A 16819-nucleotide genomic window follows, 5' to 3' on the forward strand; every position below is an offset into this window, starting at 1 on the left:
ACTAACCATTAATTGCATGTTCAAGAATCGCACAGGCACCCCTGGGGATTGTACTTTTGCCATCATATTTTGAACTTTTGAAAGAAAAAGTTTTGGAAATATTAATGAATTATCTTTATAGAAAACGTAAGCTTAAAACGACATGGTGAATAAAGTCTGCGTGTCTAATATTTATAACTGAATGTGTAACTTATGGTTAGTGGGGTTGCCTACACTTTGCAATATTTAGTTTAGATCCCTACCCTGAATATCCTCAACAGGATCCATCCTCGCTTTGTTTGAACTTGGGTGCAGGGAGACACAGTAATCGCAAACTAGGGTGCTGTGTTTTGATCCTACACACAATGTGGAGGTGTCACAGGCTCCAACAATGACATCTTCGTGTGACACTTATGACAAGAATTACACCAGGAAACCTTGGGAGGCAATATTCTAACTATCTGCTATAAAAATGCTGCCAAATGTAGTTGGTGAGACACTAAAAATCTCTGGACCTATACAGATGAGGCACAGAAAAACAGGATCTAATTACCAGCATGCAGGTTGGTGCCTGCTCTACTCCGATGTTGTAATATCCACAGGCAGAGTCGCAGCTGAGGCCTCCTAGCTCTGCTGGAGAGATTGGTGGGGAGGAATTTTAGGACCAGTCTTAAGCCTTAGGCTAGGAATCTGCAAGAAGATTATGTATACATCTGAATTAGCAAAAACTGATGTGTCAGCTCGTCAGGAAATGGTGAGCGTTGGGACGAAAGATCTCAGCCTGGCATTGTGAAACTGTTCTGCACTGCCTCTGTATGGTTTCCTAGATATCCCCGAGTCACTTTTCAAAAGAACCTCACAATCACACAAGTCCATTGGATACATTCCTGTTACCCTTATGTGAGACTGCACTCGGATGGTAAAGGAGAGCCCAAAGTACATCCCTCTTTATGAGGGTCACTACGGTTCCCTTTACCCAGTCTACCCGCAGATTTATGACGACGCAGTATTATCCATAGTTGGGAGGCACGCCTTTTTACCTGTATATTGTAGAAAACTGTTACCATCTTCCTCCGGGTAAAGTATGTGCAGTAAAAGGGGTCCTTTGCTTTCCTTATACCCGAGATGTGCATGGCTGACCTTTGAGTGTGTTTGTGTCTTGTGCGGAGCACTTGAGTGCCTAAATGGGTAAATGGTAGAGTGAAAAGGGCTCCCCACTTGTGTTACTCAAGATGATTGTTGCTTTTTTGTGAGAATGTCAGTAGCCATTTTGGACCTAGGAGCCTGTACACGTATATAAAAAGTCCTCTCAATGCCACCTGCAACCAATAGTCTCCATGGGTAGGGAGGTACCCAGCAATGACCCTTAGATGTAGCTACATATCTCCTGTCAGACCAAAGCCTTCCCTCTCATGTTCTAGATCTGCATTTCGTCTCCTCCCTGTTTAAATCATTCCACATATTAACTAAGCCAACCTAAACCAGTTTCAGGAAGGGCAGCAGAGCTGCACGATCTGGACATGAAGTAATCATGCCAGGATTATGTCTCCTATGTGCCCAAAGCCCTAAAGGTTTGGAGGAGCCCCTGAAGATTTCAAACTACATGGTTGGCAATGCTTTGTTACCATGAGAATCTACATACTGGTCTCCTTGATGCATTCAATTGTCACCACTTTTAGTCTAAAACCAAGGCACATTAAAATAATAGAGAGAGACCATGGAACAGCCAGGTAAGAATCTTGCTGCACCTCTACTCTCCCTCCAGACTGGTCCTAAAGACAGTGAAGTATCTGAGGTGCCGACATGCTGGAGCTGTATAAAAAGAGTTGTCTTCCTGCTTGCTGGAGCGCAGAACTTCTTTTGCAAGGAGTGGCATGCCAAAGCCTATCCTCAAAAAGAACCTACAAGGGATGGATAAAGCTTGTCCCAGAAGGGAGGTCACCCCAGCTAGCTGAGCAGCAACACGTGGGTGGGCCTGAGGCTCCATCTTCCCGTCAGGAATGGTAAGCTTGCTCCCGTACCCCATCCTCCCCTTGTGCTCTCGAAGTCGGTACCTATTTCTCCTCTCAATTTTGTGAAGGCCTGCAAAATCTTGACACTGATTCCTGACCTTAGGTCCTGCACTGTTAGCTCTAAGAGATAACTCAAGATCCAACACCGTAAAAATCAATTTCCAAGCCCTTACATAGGGATGGCAGTTTGAAACCACAGCGAGGAATCCTTCATCTTGGTCAGCAGTACAGTGACAAATGGGGACCCTGCCACCTGAAAATGCTTGTCACGGTCAGATATAGAGGACCCTCTATCACCTCCAACCACCCGGGGACAGCCAGAGTGAACGGAAACCCTTGGCAGACACTGCCTTCAACAACAGTCCAGTGGCTACTGGACTTGGGATCAAGGGACTCTGCCCAAGGGACGCCAGGTGCCACCTTGGCTACCTTTCACTCCACTTTAGGAAAGGCCAATGAGCAATGTTACTTATCAAGATTAGCTCAAAGTTTAACTAAAATATTCTATCAATAAATGATCTCTCGACGTTGATATGACTAGTAATGGATTAAAGCCCTTTGATTTGTATAATTGCTCTTTGTACAATAACTTAATGCCACTGTACTGAATGTATATGAGGGTACTACTAGTCAGAGGGGTTTGAGAGGATTTATAAATGCTAGATTAGACAATGACCTTACCTTGGACAAAACTATATAACAGAGAGTACTCCAGATAATTCATATTGTCATTTTTGTGTTCAAAGCACCAAGTATCTTACTTATGTTTTAATTCATTGTAAATAGTTAACCCCTTCCCAGAGCGATCAACTTAGTAATGTTCTTTATTTGGTTTTATCTATCTCATGAGGATGTTGCTGTATTGTGATGTTCGTTGAATGGGAGCTTTTTTTTCAAACTCTTAATTCTGAAAGTGTATATGATTGCAAAAAGAATGCTTTGGTTAAAAATTTGAATAGTTTTATACCATTATTGACAATCATTACATTTGAGAAGTTAATGTGCCGTGAATTTTCAAAGATTTTGTAAACTAATCTGAAAATTAAAAACATTTTTATACTGGCCACCACTACTCGCTGAGAAAGGTGGGCACTTCACTTCTTTACATGATGGGTCCATGGGGGATCCCTGGACCTTTATTTTGCAGCAGGTGCATTGGCCATATTAAGGAGAATCATCAAATGCAAATCACAGCATATCATAAGTACAGGGCCATCAGTTTTGGACTTTGAAGTACATCCTAAAAATCATTACAAGAATCAGACTTTAGCTTTTCCACACAGTATGCCACAAGGTCCTCAGGTTGACCAATGGTTTACCTATAGTACATAATAATATAAAATGTTGGTCAATGATCAGTGATGAAGACCTTTTCTAACTATAGTTTTGACAATATCTAATTTTCTGATAAAAGTAAACTGAGATTTTAAACTTCTGTTTATAGGCTATTAGAATTTGATCACTCTGGAAAATATATAATTGATAAAAGGTAAAAGTAAAAGATGGCGACTGCTCTCGCACATGATAAAGGCCTAAAGATATGGATACAATTTCACAAATGGGTGTTTTTTCTAGAAACACATTTGGGTATTTGTCTAACCATCTATATAAACGGGTTGATCTAACACGATGACATAATGTTTTGTCACCCTCTCCCCCTTCTGAACACATAGTGAACAGAAGGGGGAGAGGTTTTTCATTAAATGTGTGATGGTAGAATAGGAAAAAAAATATTTAGTAAATTACGATTGTAGATGGGTTCATTTATTATACTGTTCCAAATAACCAACATGGTAAATTTACTGTGGTCACTCACAATATGAGTGCACCTCTCCTGAGGGGAGATTGTTCTGAATAGTTCTATTCATTTGTAGAATAGGATTGCTCTAAGATGCCAGCTGTTCAGCATGCTGAAGCGATGTCAGTGTTGTCCTCCCCACTTAATATTTAGCGTAGACAGGGGCATCTTTGTTACTTTGATCTAGGTTAATGGTTAGAAACCCAATTTTGCATACAACCTATAACATGTGCAATCCATATAGATGTAGAAATCAAAGCGCTGCCATTAAAATATGGTGCTCACTGTTCACGCTTCATAGATTAATCACCTTAATCAACTGTCTAACACGTCTGTTTCACTCAGGGCCAGGAATAACACAGGGACAATTAGTGAATTAATATCTATATATATATATATATATTTTTTTTTTTTTTTTTCAAGTAGGACACACTTTTCTGTTATTTCCTACATAGGGATTAGTACATGATCACAGGACATGCGTGTAGTTACGCCATAGAACATTACTCATAAAGCTACAAACTTAGTCCTCAATAATAAAGGCGCCCCAATGACTCATGCTCATTTACAAGGGGCAATTAGATCATTGCAAGATGGTGACACTCAATCACGTTTCTTGTTCTTTGACTACTTATAGTGATTATGAGCCAGCTTATGAATGTGTATTAAGTAGGGTAAATTATTGAATTAAATGAATAGAATGTTAGAATAAACATGTATTATTCTATTAAAAGGAAGATGTGACAATAAGTATCACACTATTCAAGTGAGAAATAAACAGGAAATAGAGTGACCCCAACACAACAATTACCTCGTGGTAATGGGAAGATTCAATTTTCATGATACTATTTGAGACGAAAAAGTGAGTGTTTGAAAAAAAAAAAGTTAATAAACACCAACAATCATTATGGTTAAAATAAAATTGAAATGTTTATTTTAGAAAACCAGTGACATGTGAGATGTATGGGGATAGCTCTTTGAAGTTGTTTAGAGAACAGGAGAAGTTCAATGGTGAGTGATGATTTTTGTGCAAATTATGTAGATTATGTTCAGCATACGTGTTGGGAATAGCAACTCAAATAAGGTAGATACCTAGTCTTCAATAATATATAAAAATTTAAATTGTAAATACGATTTTTATTTTTTTAAATGATGTAAGGTATAGTCATCTCTACTACTGAATACAATCATACAATTACTTAATGTGAGCTTTCTCTCTGGTAAAGATCTAAATGTGTAAGTTGCTGTGTTAGTACTTTTTTTCAGGGCTTGTGCTTTGTTTTAACATGAAATCAGTGTTGTAATCTCAAGTCATTTTCTATTTCCTTCGAGTTGATGTTAGATTTTTTTCCAATTACTAGTTAATTGGAGGATCTGTTTGCTGGCAACCCTGAAGAAGTCTCTCTGTTGGGATGAAACATGTTGGCTGCATGTTGCTTTTTTTAAAGTTTCTATATAAGAACTAATTTGATGTGAACAGCTGTCTGTGCATAAAAACAAAACAACAGGATCTCTAAGTGGCTAACATTGGGGTAACAATAAGTGGAGGACTACCTTTTGCAACTTTGTAGTGCCCGTCTCATCCTTGCTTGAATGTTATTTACTTTCTGGGGCATGGTGACTGTTGACCCAAGTAAGACAGCACCCTCAAAGCGAACCACTTTGAGGGCGGCAGGGCTTCCCACAATTGTCCTGGTTCCGTGATTAGAGTTGCCCTATCGTCATTTGGGATTATAGCTCTGGCCAAGAACGTATATCTAATTTTCAATACCCAACTCTATTTTAAGTGTTGAGAAATGTACTAACCTATAAATAAAGCTCTTTTTCTTTAGTAAGACTACACTGTCTGGACATTGAAATTACCACCTTTTATTTGATGTACATCGTTTCGGAGGGTCTAACCTCTCCTCGAGTAAGCCTTGCCTGTTAAACCTTGCTACCCTGAGAGAGCACAGTGCTAAAAGGAGTACTTGGTCATCCATGTGAAGTGGAAGATTTATTGTGGCCCTGGGACACCCAGTGGTAAATTGTTAAAAAACAGCCTCACAGCGAGTATGGTCGGTGGAGGCGTACACCATTCAAAACTTTCACAGGCACACATGACACTAAGCAATATTTTGCATGACTATATCTTATTATCAATATTTCAATTGCAAGTATGGTGAGGACTTAAGGATTTTTTTAAAAGTTGCTGAGAAGTCAAAAGTTCCATTTAACATAAAAGCACAGTTGTAAATCAATGTGCAGCTGCAAGCAGCGACACACTATATATGCATGTCTTTATTCTAAAAGAAATTAAGTAATGTCTCCGGTTTGCTTTATGGTCTGTCTAAAGCATCCAATGGCAAGAATTAGTCTGCCAAAAGGTAGCATTCCTTTGAATCGACAACAAAATGAAATGCAAGACACTTACCTACTACTAGCCCACACTCAGGACAAATCATGTCCCCAGCTCTGTAATCTTCCACCAAAATGGCATCCGGATGGTTTGGACATGTCACTCTAGGAAGGGCATCCACTCTAACCAATGAAAAGAACAGAAACATGTATGTGTATAATATGCAAGAAGACAAGAAGGAATTTTGTCAAGGTACATCATTTATTAAAATAAAGTGATCTTACATGATCATTTATTTAATTTCTACAATAAACGATCATAGAATTTCAGTTTGTCAGAATCACACACATTTTGGGGGGGAAAACAAAATACTCATTGAGGACTGAATAAAAGAACAATTCACTTTAGAAAAATCAGCCTTTCCTACAAAGTTGCTGTCTTTTTTTTGTAAGTGACAATAGCTGCTGTACAATGTGCATCATGTATATTAATGTTTAAACACAATCCAAGTACCTAAAGCATTACGTATGAAGATGCACTTACTCTCAATCACTCATAAATCCCCTAGTGCAGTGGCTCCCAACCTTTTGACTTCTCGTGTGGACCCCCACGTTATTACTTGAATCTGGGGACCTCCACTGAATCAATATTGGAGTCCGGGGACCCCTACAAAGTCATTACAGAAAGCTGGGGACCTAATGCGTTAATATTCTTTAATTTTCTAAGCAGTCGCGGACCTCCTGAGGAGGCTTTGCGGACCCCCTGAGGAGGCTTTGCGGACCCCCTGAGGAGGCTTTGCGGACCTCTAGGGTTCCCCAGACCACAGGTTGGGAACCACTGCCCTAGTGTCCTGACAGACTAAGAGAATATGGCAAATTAACAAAACTGATTGTAAAAATAGGACATTTACTTACATAGTTAAGTCAAAATTTGGAACAAATTGTGACTTTTTTTTTTTTTAATGGATATTCACAATTAATTCTTGGTGTATTCCTGGAAATTTGGATAGTTACAGATTCCCAGGAGTACAGCGATGTGTAACTATTCCTGCAAGCAGAAATACAACAGGTATGCATTTCCGCAGTTGGAAATGTGAAGTAAGAGAGCATTTACAATTAAAAAATGAGCCTGTTTCGGAGGGACTCTCTCCTCATTTCACACCCTGAACATACATTTACTGCTGCCCTTAACCACAGTAATTTGTAACTACATTTTTAGCCAAGTAACACTCGCAAACCTGTCCCGCGTAGGAGATTTGTTTAGAGTTAAATTTCACCACTCAGGCACAACTGCCATGCGAGCACATCCTATATGTGAGGGCAAAATCTTACAATTCCTAATGATGTCTGCACGAAAGTCCTCCTTTTTGCCCTGGCCACCCCCAAACATTTTGACTGATACTTGTGGTTACTAACTCTGACTGTGCCCTGGGCACTGCTAACAAGTCCCATGCCGGTGCTCTGTGTAAAATGGATTATGCAAATTAGGCTAATGATATTTGGCTGTACCAGCATACCCATATGCCTCTATTATATGGTAGGGCATGCAGGTTTAGGGGTCCCAGTATAGATAGTACACCCATAGGTGTGCTGCCGTGGTGCCCAGTGTCATCTTAAAAGCAGGCCTGCCTTGCTGGCTTCTTTTAGGGTAAAGTTAACCCCAAATTCGATTTTGGAAATAAAAGTACTTCCAAGGTCCTAAGCTACCTTATTTTTATATATAGGTCACCCCTAAGGTATTCCCTAAGGGCCCAAGGCTGGGTAAAGTGTAACTATAAGCAGGGACTTTATAACATATGTTTTATAAGACCTGGTAAAGGAAAAATAGCCACATTTGTTTTCCCCAATGTAGTGAATGAGCACCATAGGCTAACATGGAGAGACTTTATTTTAAAATAATTAAATCTTACTTCCCATAAAAACAGGCTAAATATAGCAAGTTTAGTACCTAATCAAAAGTTATTATAATAAATCCACAACTTGGCACTGTTGAATTTAATTTAACTTAGACAGGGAAAGAGTTTTAGAACTCTTGCTAAATGTTACCAACTTCACCCCAGTAGTGCCCTTCTCTGACTGGTCAGACTCTGGCAGCGTGAGCCAGGCTGCCTTGATGAGGTGTGAAGTGGCCTGGGCTGAAACAAAGGAAGCATCTGGTGGGAGGAGATCTGCCTCAGCAGATGGCAGAACAGGATGGGGGGGAGCAGCCAAATTGGACTTCAAAGGAGTGAAGGACATTTAGGACAGCAACTGGACCTCCCCCATTTCTTGCAGCCCTAGACAGACTGGTTTAGGAGAGGGCTGGAAAGGGCTGTGTTAAGGGAAACTTATTGGTCTACAGGTGCGTGATGCGGGGTAGGTTTTCACGCTATTCCGAGGATCTAACAATACTACCTCCTTGGTTGATGCTAGCACAGACCTAGGAAGCTCAATCTCTAATACGGGATGGGCGACTGATTGACCAACTGACTCTGACAAAATCTGTCTTCCATTTGAAAGTGACATTCCAGCACTTAACAATTCTTGTTGAATAGGAGAAGTGGTTTTCTGGGTCCTGAAGAAGCGTCACAGGATCATTTAGTGACCAAGTAAAGACGTGAAACATGTTGACCATTAGACAGGATTAGGCATACTACCCTTCCTTTGCTATAGAGTGTAGCGGGACATTATTCCCACCAACACTCCCCATATTCATTTTTAATCTTGGTCTGAACCTTGTTTCTGATTCATTAAAGTGATGGTTGAGGTTCAGAGCTAATTTTAGTTCACTCTTACTCTCCTTCACTTACTCACCCCTCTCTTCTTTTTCAGTCGGTTCTCGTTTCAGACCACCATTTGGCGATTGGCCTACGGTTGAGTACCACCCTGATTTCTGGGTGGTCCGCCAGACATTGCAGCACCGGTCTGACGAGCAGACAGCCCAATGATGAAACCTGTCACCCTATTGGGTGCTTGAGGGCTCTCCTGAAATCAATCACAACTTCGCCCTTATTTTCCTATATAACTAATAAGTTATTTGTCCCTTTGGAACAGTGCACTTCTGTCTATATAACAGGTTAATTTGGGAGACCGTGCACTGGACCATTAATCTCCCTGTCCCTATTTTATATATAGTAGTTAAGGGAAACTTAGCCACACCAGTGAGCAGACTCAGCCAGATCTAAACTCTAAGATTGAATTTTTGTCATCTTGGATTTTGGAGGAATGTTGCTTCCCTGAGATTAATTTTTACCACACTTCCCAGGAAGTAGTCACTCAAGAGGGTGGTAGCCTGCACGAGTGGCAGAAGCACCCTCCTGCTTGCCACCCAAGGAGCAAGGATAAATATGGAAGAGCTGCCCCCAATCTTCAGAACACTACTGAAAAAAGACAACAAGAAGAACATCCCTACTGGACCCCTGGCTTGCACCTGGACACTGTGCCCAGAAGGTCTGCACCAGCTGCATACTTTGGGCTTCACCATGAAAAGGACTTTGCATTACCTCTACAACTTCAGGAAGGGACTAACTTTAAGCTACAGGGAAAAAGGCGCTAACCAGAGTCCCCTGCATCAAATTCTGCAAAGAATAGCCCAGCTGACCAGTAGCTATTTAAGTATTTGGATCAGGTGCATTCTGGGAGTTGAAGTCCTAATCCCCAAGGAGCAATTCAGAGCTTCTGGAACCTTGGGGTGAGTTGTGGCCACTTGAAGGACCTCAAAAGTACTTCTGGAGGGAGATCCAAAGGTTTGGAGCAACTTTGGAAAAAAAGCTCCTTAAGTGGAACGACCTGACGGAGAGAGTCAAGCCGGCCAGCGTCAACCACAACCAGGCCTGACTTGCAGGTTCGTCCCGCTGAAAAGCTCTGGTGTGAAGGTAAAACTTTGACAGAGGCCTCCTGCTCAGAGTAGCTGAGCGGGGCTCCATCACAGTCAGCCTCAACTTTTGACTTTGACCCGGTCAAGTGCACCCATATGTCTAGATTGACGCTTTTGATAAAAAACACTTTTTTTTTTTTTTTTTAAATCATACCTCTGGTTCCCTTTATTGGATTGTTGTCGTTTGGTGTCATTTTAAAGATAAAAATATAATCTAGGTTTTATAAATTGGTGTTGGATTTGTACTGTCTTTTACTTGTTTACTGTTTTGTTGATATTAAATGCTTTTCACACCTGTCTCCTAAGTTAAGCCTGCCTGTGACCAAGCTACAAAGGATTGAGACAGGATTAATTTATTGAGTCCTTGATTTGTGTCCCAGTGGGAGGGTTGTGGCCTATTGTTGAGTGTGGGTACTTACCTGCTCTTACCAATAATCCACTTTCCAACAAAGTAAATTAGGACTGGAATACTGCAATCAAGAAGGCATTGAAAGTTGCTACATACATTGAGCTAAGGTGTGCAAACAGATTTGTGAATTACCTGAGACAGCTTTCCATAAATGCCACAATCATCAACAGTTCCACTGTTATTGAAAGGAAACAGTATTCGTCTAGCAAGACATTGAAATCTTAGCACACTGGCCCCACACCTGTGCCATTTTTCAAGGTTTCTGTTCTATTATGGTAGCCTCAAATTTTGTTTTTAAGTAAAAATACACATTACATCTTTTCAAATAATTAATGAAAATTTCAGAGTAAAGACTGCACACAGATTACTAAATAGACACAAATATTATAGACTGTCTACAAAAAAATGTCATAAACCACTAAACCCAAAATAGTGCAATTGACAATACATCACTTTCAACTTTTCTAACAACTAGCCTCAGCCTGCACTCTCTATTTTCTGCTATAAAATATGTATTGGTACCCTGTCCCCTACACAAATCTTTAAAAGCATTAAAACTTCAATTTGATCAATTTCACTAAGCCAGTGCAAGTAAAATCAAATGTATTCATTATCATCCCTGCAAAGTGCATCTATTGTGCTGGAACTTACTAGGTTTAAAATTGTGCCAATGTGCTTCTCTTCATGACAAATCAATTCACTGGTTTCCAGAGACCACCTCAATTCCACTAAAGTGGACATTAAAACATTTGTCAAATTTGAACCAAGAGAAGCAAATGGGGAACCAACTAATAATAGACGTCCTCAATGACCCTTTTCATTATTTTCCTATAATCTTTTCCACTTTATTTTGTAATTTATATTTGGGCTTTCTATACTTAAACACCTGAATGGACCACATCATCACCTGGGGAATTTATTGCTTGGAGGGCCCCAATACCTACTAATGTGGTATGAGAAACCTGCCCACACAAAATGCAGTTATTTTGACATTTTTAGCATCACCAAGTTGGGTGACCATTTTCAAGTATTCATATACATACAAAGATCCAATTAGAATGGAAAATAAACTAAACTTGTTAACAAAAGTTGCCTAATCTTGATCAGTTACACAAAAAATGCGAAAAACTGGATAAAATAAGAGAATCAATAATGCAAATTGAAAACTGAGTGACTAAACTAGAAACCAAATTACAGGAAGAGACAGCACAACAGAACCTGTGTGTGAAAAGTTTTGAAAAAGTGTGAGAAATTGGAGTATCAGTCTAGATTACCCAATATGCGTGTAGTAAGCATACTAAAAGGTTATGAGAGGAAAGGAAAGCTCTATGATCTAATGAGGGACTAGGTTACTTTGAGAGGAGGTTCTGCAGGAATTCAAAAAAATATCCTTGAAGATCATCAACAGCAAGAGCCCCTTGTGGGCCATTTCCTGCTTTAAAACAAAGCACTCCACCAGAACTGCCCTGGTGTACTTCCAATACTATCTCACTAAGGAAAAAAACTTTACAGCAAGCAAAAGAATAAACTTTCACGTCTGGTATAGGTTTCATGTTTACTATTTTTTCTCAACTATTCATTCAGCACAGCTTAGCGTTTGAGAGAAATAAGATCAAGAAAATATGAGTTTTATACGAGCTTAAAAAAGCTTGGGATTTCCTCGATTATTGGTCACTTTAAATTTGATTGGCAGGGGAGATGAACCTCTTTAGAGACCCAGATGAGGACCAAGTTTTTTTTTTTGCATAAGATACAAAAAAAGAAGGCATGTATTCTTGTGTGAGTTGGCATCACTTGAAGTATGACGATGTTATTGTCTGAAGCTGTCCTTTTCTGACAATTGTCGATACGCTGTGAGTGACATCTACAATGCCTCATGTTAAGTTTTTTTTAAATGCAAGTAAAAAAAAATTACAAAAAAAAATGTTTGATTTATATACTAGGTAGCAAGTTTACATACCTTCAGTTGGAGGTGAGGAACAAACTAGGAACTAGCAAAAAGTATCATATAACTATAGTTACTTTCCAGGATACAGAGGAGCATAGTCACTTCCCGAAATACTTACAAATGCATTACCAAATCCAAATTTAAGGGGTTAGAGTGAAGTACAAAGTCACAGCTGGTTTCAACTCCTAATTGGCCCTGTGATGGAGGGAGGCGGCAAGAGAGATGATACGAGTGGCGGCAGAATGAGAGGTGAAAGGGTAGAATTCATAAAACGAAGTCAAGGGAGAATAAGGATACAGAAAACAGTGAGAACATATGGTACATCTGTGAATTAATGTGAATGGCTTAAATAACCCCAGCTAAAATAGGTAATCTTACTCCAGAGAAATTGCTGAGGTATACTAGAAAAATAATTATCACTGGTTACACAAAGTACTGTACATACGTACCACCGCAGTACATGGGGGGACTGCTGTATAGTCTTAGTATCAGATCATTAAGGTCAAATCAGATAAGGAAGGCAGGTGGATAATATTAATCAGGATTCACAGCAGCAGTTATACTTTAGCATTCTATTAAGGTCCTGATACCAATGATACTGTGTATTTGATTAAAGTACAAATAGTATTAACTGTATTTCCAAATAGCATAATTATGTAAGGGATTTTAATCTGACTTTACTGCAATTAGATTCATCTAGCACATATCAGTGGGCAACAAAAAGGAAAAAATTGGTTAAGAAACATTTTGTAGAACTTATGAACATGTATCATTTGATATATTTATGGAGGGAAAGGAATCCAAAATTCAGACAGCATACATATGCTTCCCCATGCTTCACTTCAGCTGTCAGATTAGATTATTTTCTCATACTCTGACATACAGAGGTCTTGAATACAGTGGTTAAACTAGCTATATTTCCACATCATAGTACAGCTTAAATGGCAATCAGTACAGAAAACACTAACATAAATTAGAATACCGGACCTGGAGATTTAAGTAAATTGTGTTCCAACAAAAAAAGCTTATGGTTTATCCATTGCACTGTTCACAAACGTATTTTGGTTTACACTGCAACTAACCTCTCATAAATAAGACATGGAAAAGCCTTAACCTCTTAGCTGCTGGGCCTTTTCCTCCCCCAGTGCTGAGCCCTTTTTGGCTATTTTGGGTAGTTCGCACTTAGGCCTTCATAATTTTTTGTCCACATAAGCTATCCCCGCTAAATTTGCGTCCTTTTTTCCCGACATCCTAGGGATTCTAATGGTACCCAGAGTTTGTGGTTTCCCCTGGAGGGGACCAAGAAATTAGCCGAAATACAGTGCAAATTTCGTTTTTTTCAAAATAATTGGGAAAAAAGGGCTGCCGAAGTAGGCTTGTATTTTTTTCCCTGAAAATGGCATCAACAAAGGGTTTCTGGTGCTAAAATCACCATCTTCCCACCTTTCAGGAACAGTCAGACTTGAATCAGAAAACCACATTTTTCAACACAATTTTGGCATTTTACTGGGACATACCCCATTTTTACTATTTTTGGTGCTTTCAGCCTCCTTCCAGTTAGTGACAGGAATGGGTGTGAAACCAATGCTGGATCCCGGAAAGCTAAACATTTCTGAGAAGTAGACAAAATCATGATTTCAGCAAGGGGTCATTTGTGTAGATCCTACAAGGTTTTCCTACAGAAAATAACAGCTGAAATAAAAAATGATTGAAAGTGAGCTGAAAAAAACAGCCATTTTTCTCCACGTTTTACTCTGTAACTTTTTCCTGCAATGTCAGATTTTTTAAAGCAATATACCGTTACGTGTGCTGGACTCTTCCGGTTGCCAGGATATATAGGGCTTGTAGGTTCATCAAGATCCCTAGGTACCCAGAGCCAATAAATGAGGTGCACCTTGCAATGGGTTTTCATTCTATACCAGTGTATACAGCAATTCATTTGCTGAAATATAAGGAGTGAAAAATAGGTATCAAGAAAACCTTTGTATCTCCAAAATGGGCATAAGATAAGGTGTTGAGAAGCAGTGGTTATTTGCACATCTCCGAATTCCGGGGTGTCCATACTAGCATGTGAATTACAGGACATTTCTCAAATAGACATCTTTTTTACACACTGTCTTACATTTGGAAGGAAAAAATGTAGAGAAAGACAAGGGGCAATAACACTTGTTTTGCTATTCTGTGTTCTCCCAAGGACCTCACTTGCGTGGGTAGGCCTGATGCTCGTGACAGGAAATGCAACATGGACACATCATATTTTTACATTGAAATCTGACGTGTTTTTTGCAAAGTGCCTAGCTGTAGATTTTGGCCTCTAGCTCAGCCGGCACCTAGGGAAACCTAGCAAACCTTGGCATGTTTGAAAACTAGAGACCTAGGGGAATCCAAGATGGGGTGACTTGTGGGGCTATGACCAGGTTCTGTTACCCAGAATCCTTTGCAAACCTCAAAATTTGGCTACAAAACAAAACAAATCACAATACTTACTTGACTTTTTTATTGCTGCCTAAAAGCTACAGTTGAAATGAGTCAGTTGAAGTATGTGCATTGCTTTGAAGACGCAAGCTGCAACTGCAAGGCAACTGGTGGCAAATTATATAAATAGCTATGCTGCGATCGGGGGCCAGGAAACACTTTCAGGAAGGCCTCGTAAGAAAGGGGAGAGTCTCCCCTTTCTTGCGAGGCCTTCCCGAACGTGGGGAAGGCCGTTTGGGGCCATTTTCCCCATCGGAGCAGGAAGCGGCCACAAGGCCGCTTCCTGCTCCGATGGGGAAATCCACAAAGTGACATCACAAAGGGGCGGGTGGGGGAGACACGGAAAAGCTTCTGTGTCTCCCGGGGTTTAAAAAATAAATAAATAACCCCCTCCCTGGTGTCGTGACCTGCACCAGGGAGGTAGTGCGGGCGTCGGCCACTGGCCGACGCCTGCACCCAAAGGGTTAAGGCAGTATTCAGTGGAGTATGTATTTCTATGGAAAATTTTAAAAAAATACATCATAGATCGATAAGTAATCTATGTGATAAACTAAAGGCAGCAGCTTTTACTGAGCAAGCAGTGGAGATAAACTAAAGAGTAAAAACTACTGCAATCACGGAATTAATAGCAGATATATGAGGAAGGAAACAAACCAGGGAAGCTCTAAAGGTGAAGACAAGAGGGAAGAAGTTACATACCAAATTAGGTGATCGAGGATAATACATAGGCAGACATTAGTTTCTGACTAATACAGAAACACAGATCTTAAAAACTGCACACAGATTAAGTAGTTTTGTATTTGAATCCGAGACAAGAAAATGCTGAACATCTATTGAAAAATGTACGTTTTCAAGACTGTCAGGCCATAGAGTAATTAATATAAAAACAGAACTTTGTATTACAGGCTCAAAGAATCATGAGATACCAAATCTAACTGGTGTATCCAGCTAAATAAAGAAGTTAAATATTTAGACATTTTCACAATAAGCATTGTAAATTAACTATGAATTAAACTACATTATGGGTCGAATTAAACTGGCAAAAATGACTATTTTACCCAAGTGTGTATTCCTGTTTTAAACGAACCCTTATTTTATATCCAAAGAAACAGACCTAGAAGAGTGCCACTAACTTATTTCCTTCTGCCTCGCCCACACCTGGCTTGGATAGCCTTCGTCTCCTGTATCCGACAACACCACCTCCCTGATGACCTCGAGTCCAATCTGAAGATCTTTAAAGCAAAACTGTGGGAAGGCTTCAAGTTACAGTGATATGGCCCTATCAGACCTGAATACCAACCAGGGCTACTAATATCTAAACCATCTGCTGTGATACTCAATGGGGAGTCGAAGATGGAGTACTGAGTTACCCTCAAAGTAAACATGACCACTGTACAGGCACAGACTGAGGCCCTCACACTGAAGTGTGAAAACCAGGAGAACAGTACAGACCGCTATAGAATGCTGGGTTACCCCTACCATTTTTCTGTTATCACAGATTTGTACACAGGAGTTGACTCAAAGGAATTTTTTGTATTCAGTTGCTGGGAAGGGCAAACAAATGTTGAATACATTGTTGCAAAGGCGTAATTGTCCCAAAATAATGTACCATGGAGTATGGGTTCAGTCACACCTACTCCGGGTGTAACAAGGGCCATCCATTAACTGGCACTGATGCCCATAGGTCTCCCACTGGGCAAAACATCACTGTATATTAGTTGGTCTAAACTCCCCTAACAAGTTAAGTCTTGGAAATTCAACGAGAACAAGTACAATGTGGTTGCTCTGCGGGCGACCTCTCTAGCCTCAAGATGAGCTTTGGCTTAAAACATGAGGATTTCCACTTAACAGCTTCCATGAAAGACAATGGGGGAGGGGGTCATCCAATTCTGTCTTCACTTCGCTCCCATAAGCTGTAAGGAAGACAAAAATGGCTGATATTTGATGGTTTCTTGTGAAATTAATGGTAGGTGCATTATGTTTGATGCTATGTGTGCCCCCAACC

At 40.0% G+C, this 16819-nt stretch overlaps 1 protein-coding gene across 1 annotated transcript in view; it reads right to left on the reverse strand.

Annotated features, from left to right (window-relative positions):
- The window catches only part of GTF2B (general transcription factor IIB), a 180183-nt gene that overhangs the window by 151995 nt on the left and 11369 nt on the right, over positions 1-16819 (reverse strand). The window contains exon 2 of the mRNA XM_069232309.1: positions 6203-6309. Coding sequence (XP_069088410.1) covers positions 6203-6309 — 107 coding nt within the window. The remainder of the gene's footprint in view (positions 1-6202; positions 6310-16819) is intronic.

This window comes from Pleurodeles waltl, chromosome 4_2, assembly GCF_031143425.1.
Source record: "Pleurodeles waltl isolate 20211129_DDA chromosome 4_2, aPleWal1.hap1.20221129, whole genome shotgun sequence".
NCBI classification, from domain to species: Eukaryota; Metazoa; Chordata; class Amphibia; order Caudata; family Salamandridae; genus Pleurodeles; species Pleurodeles waltl.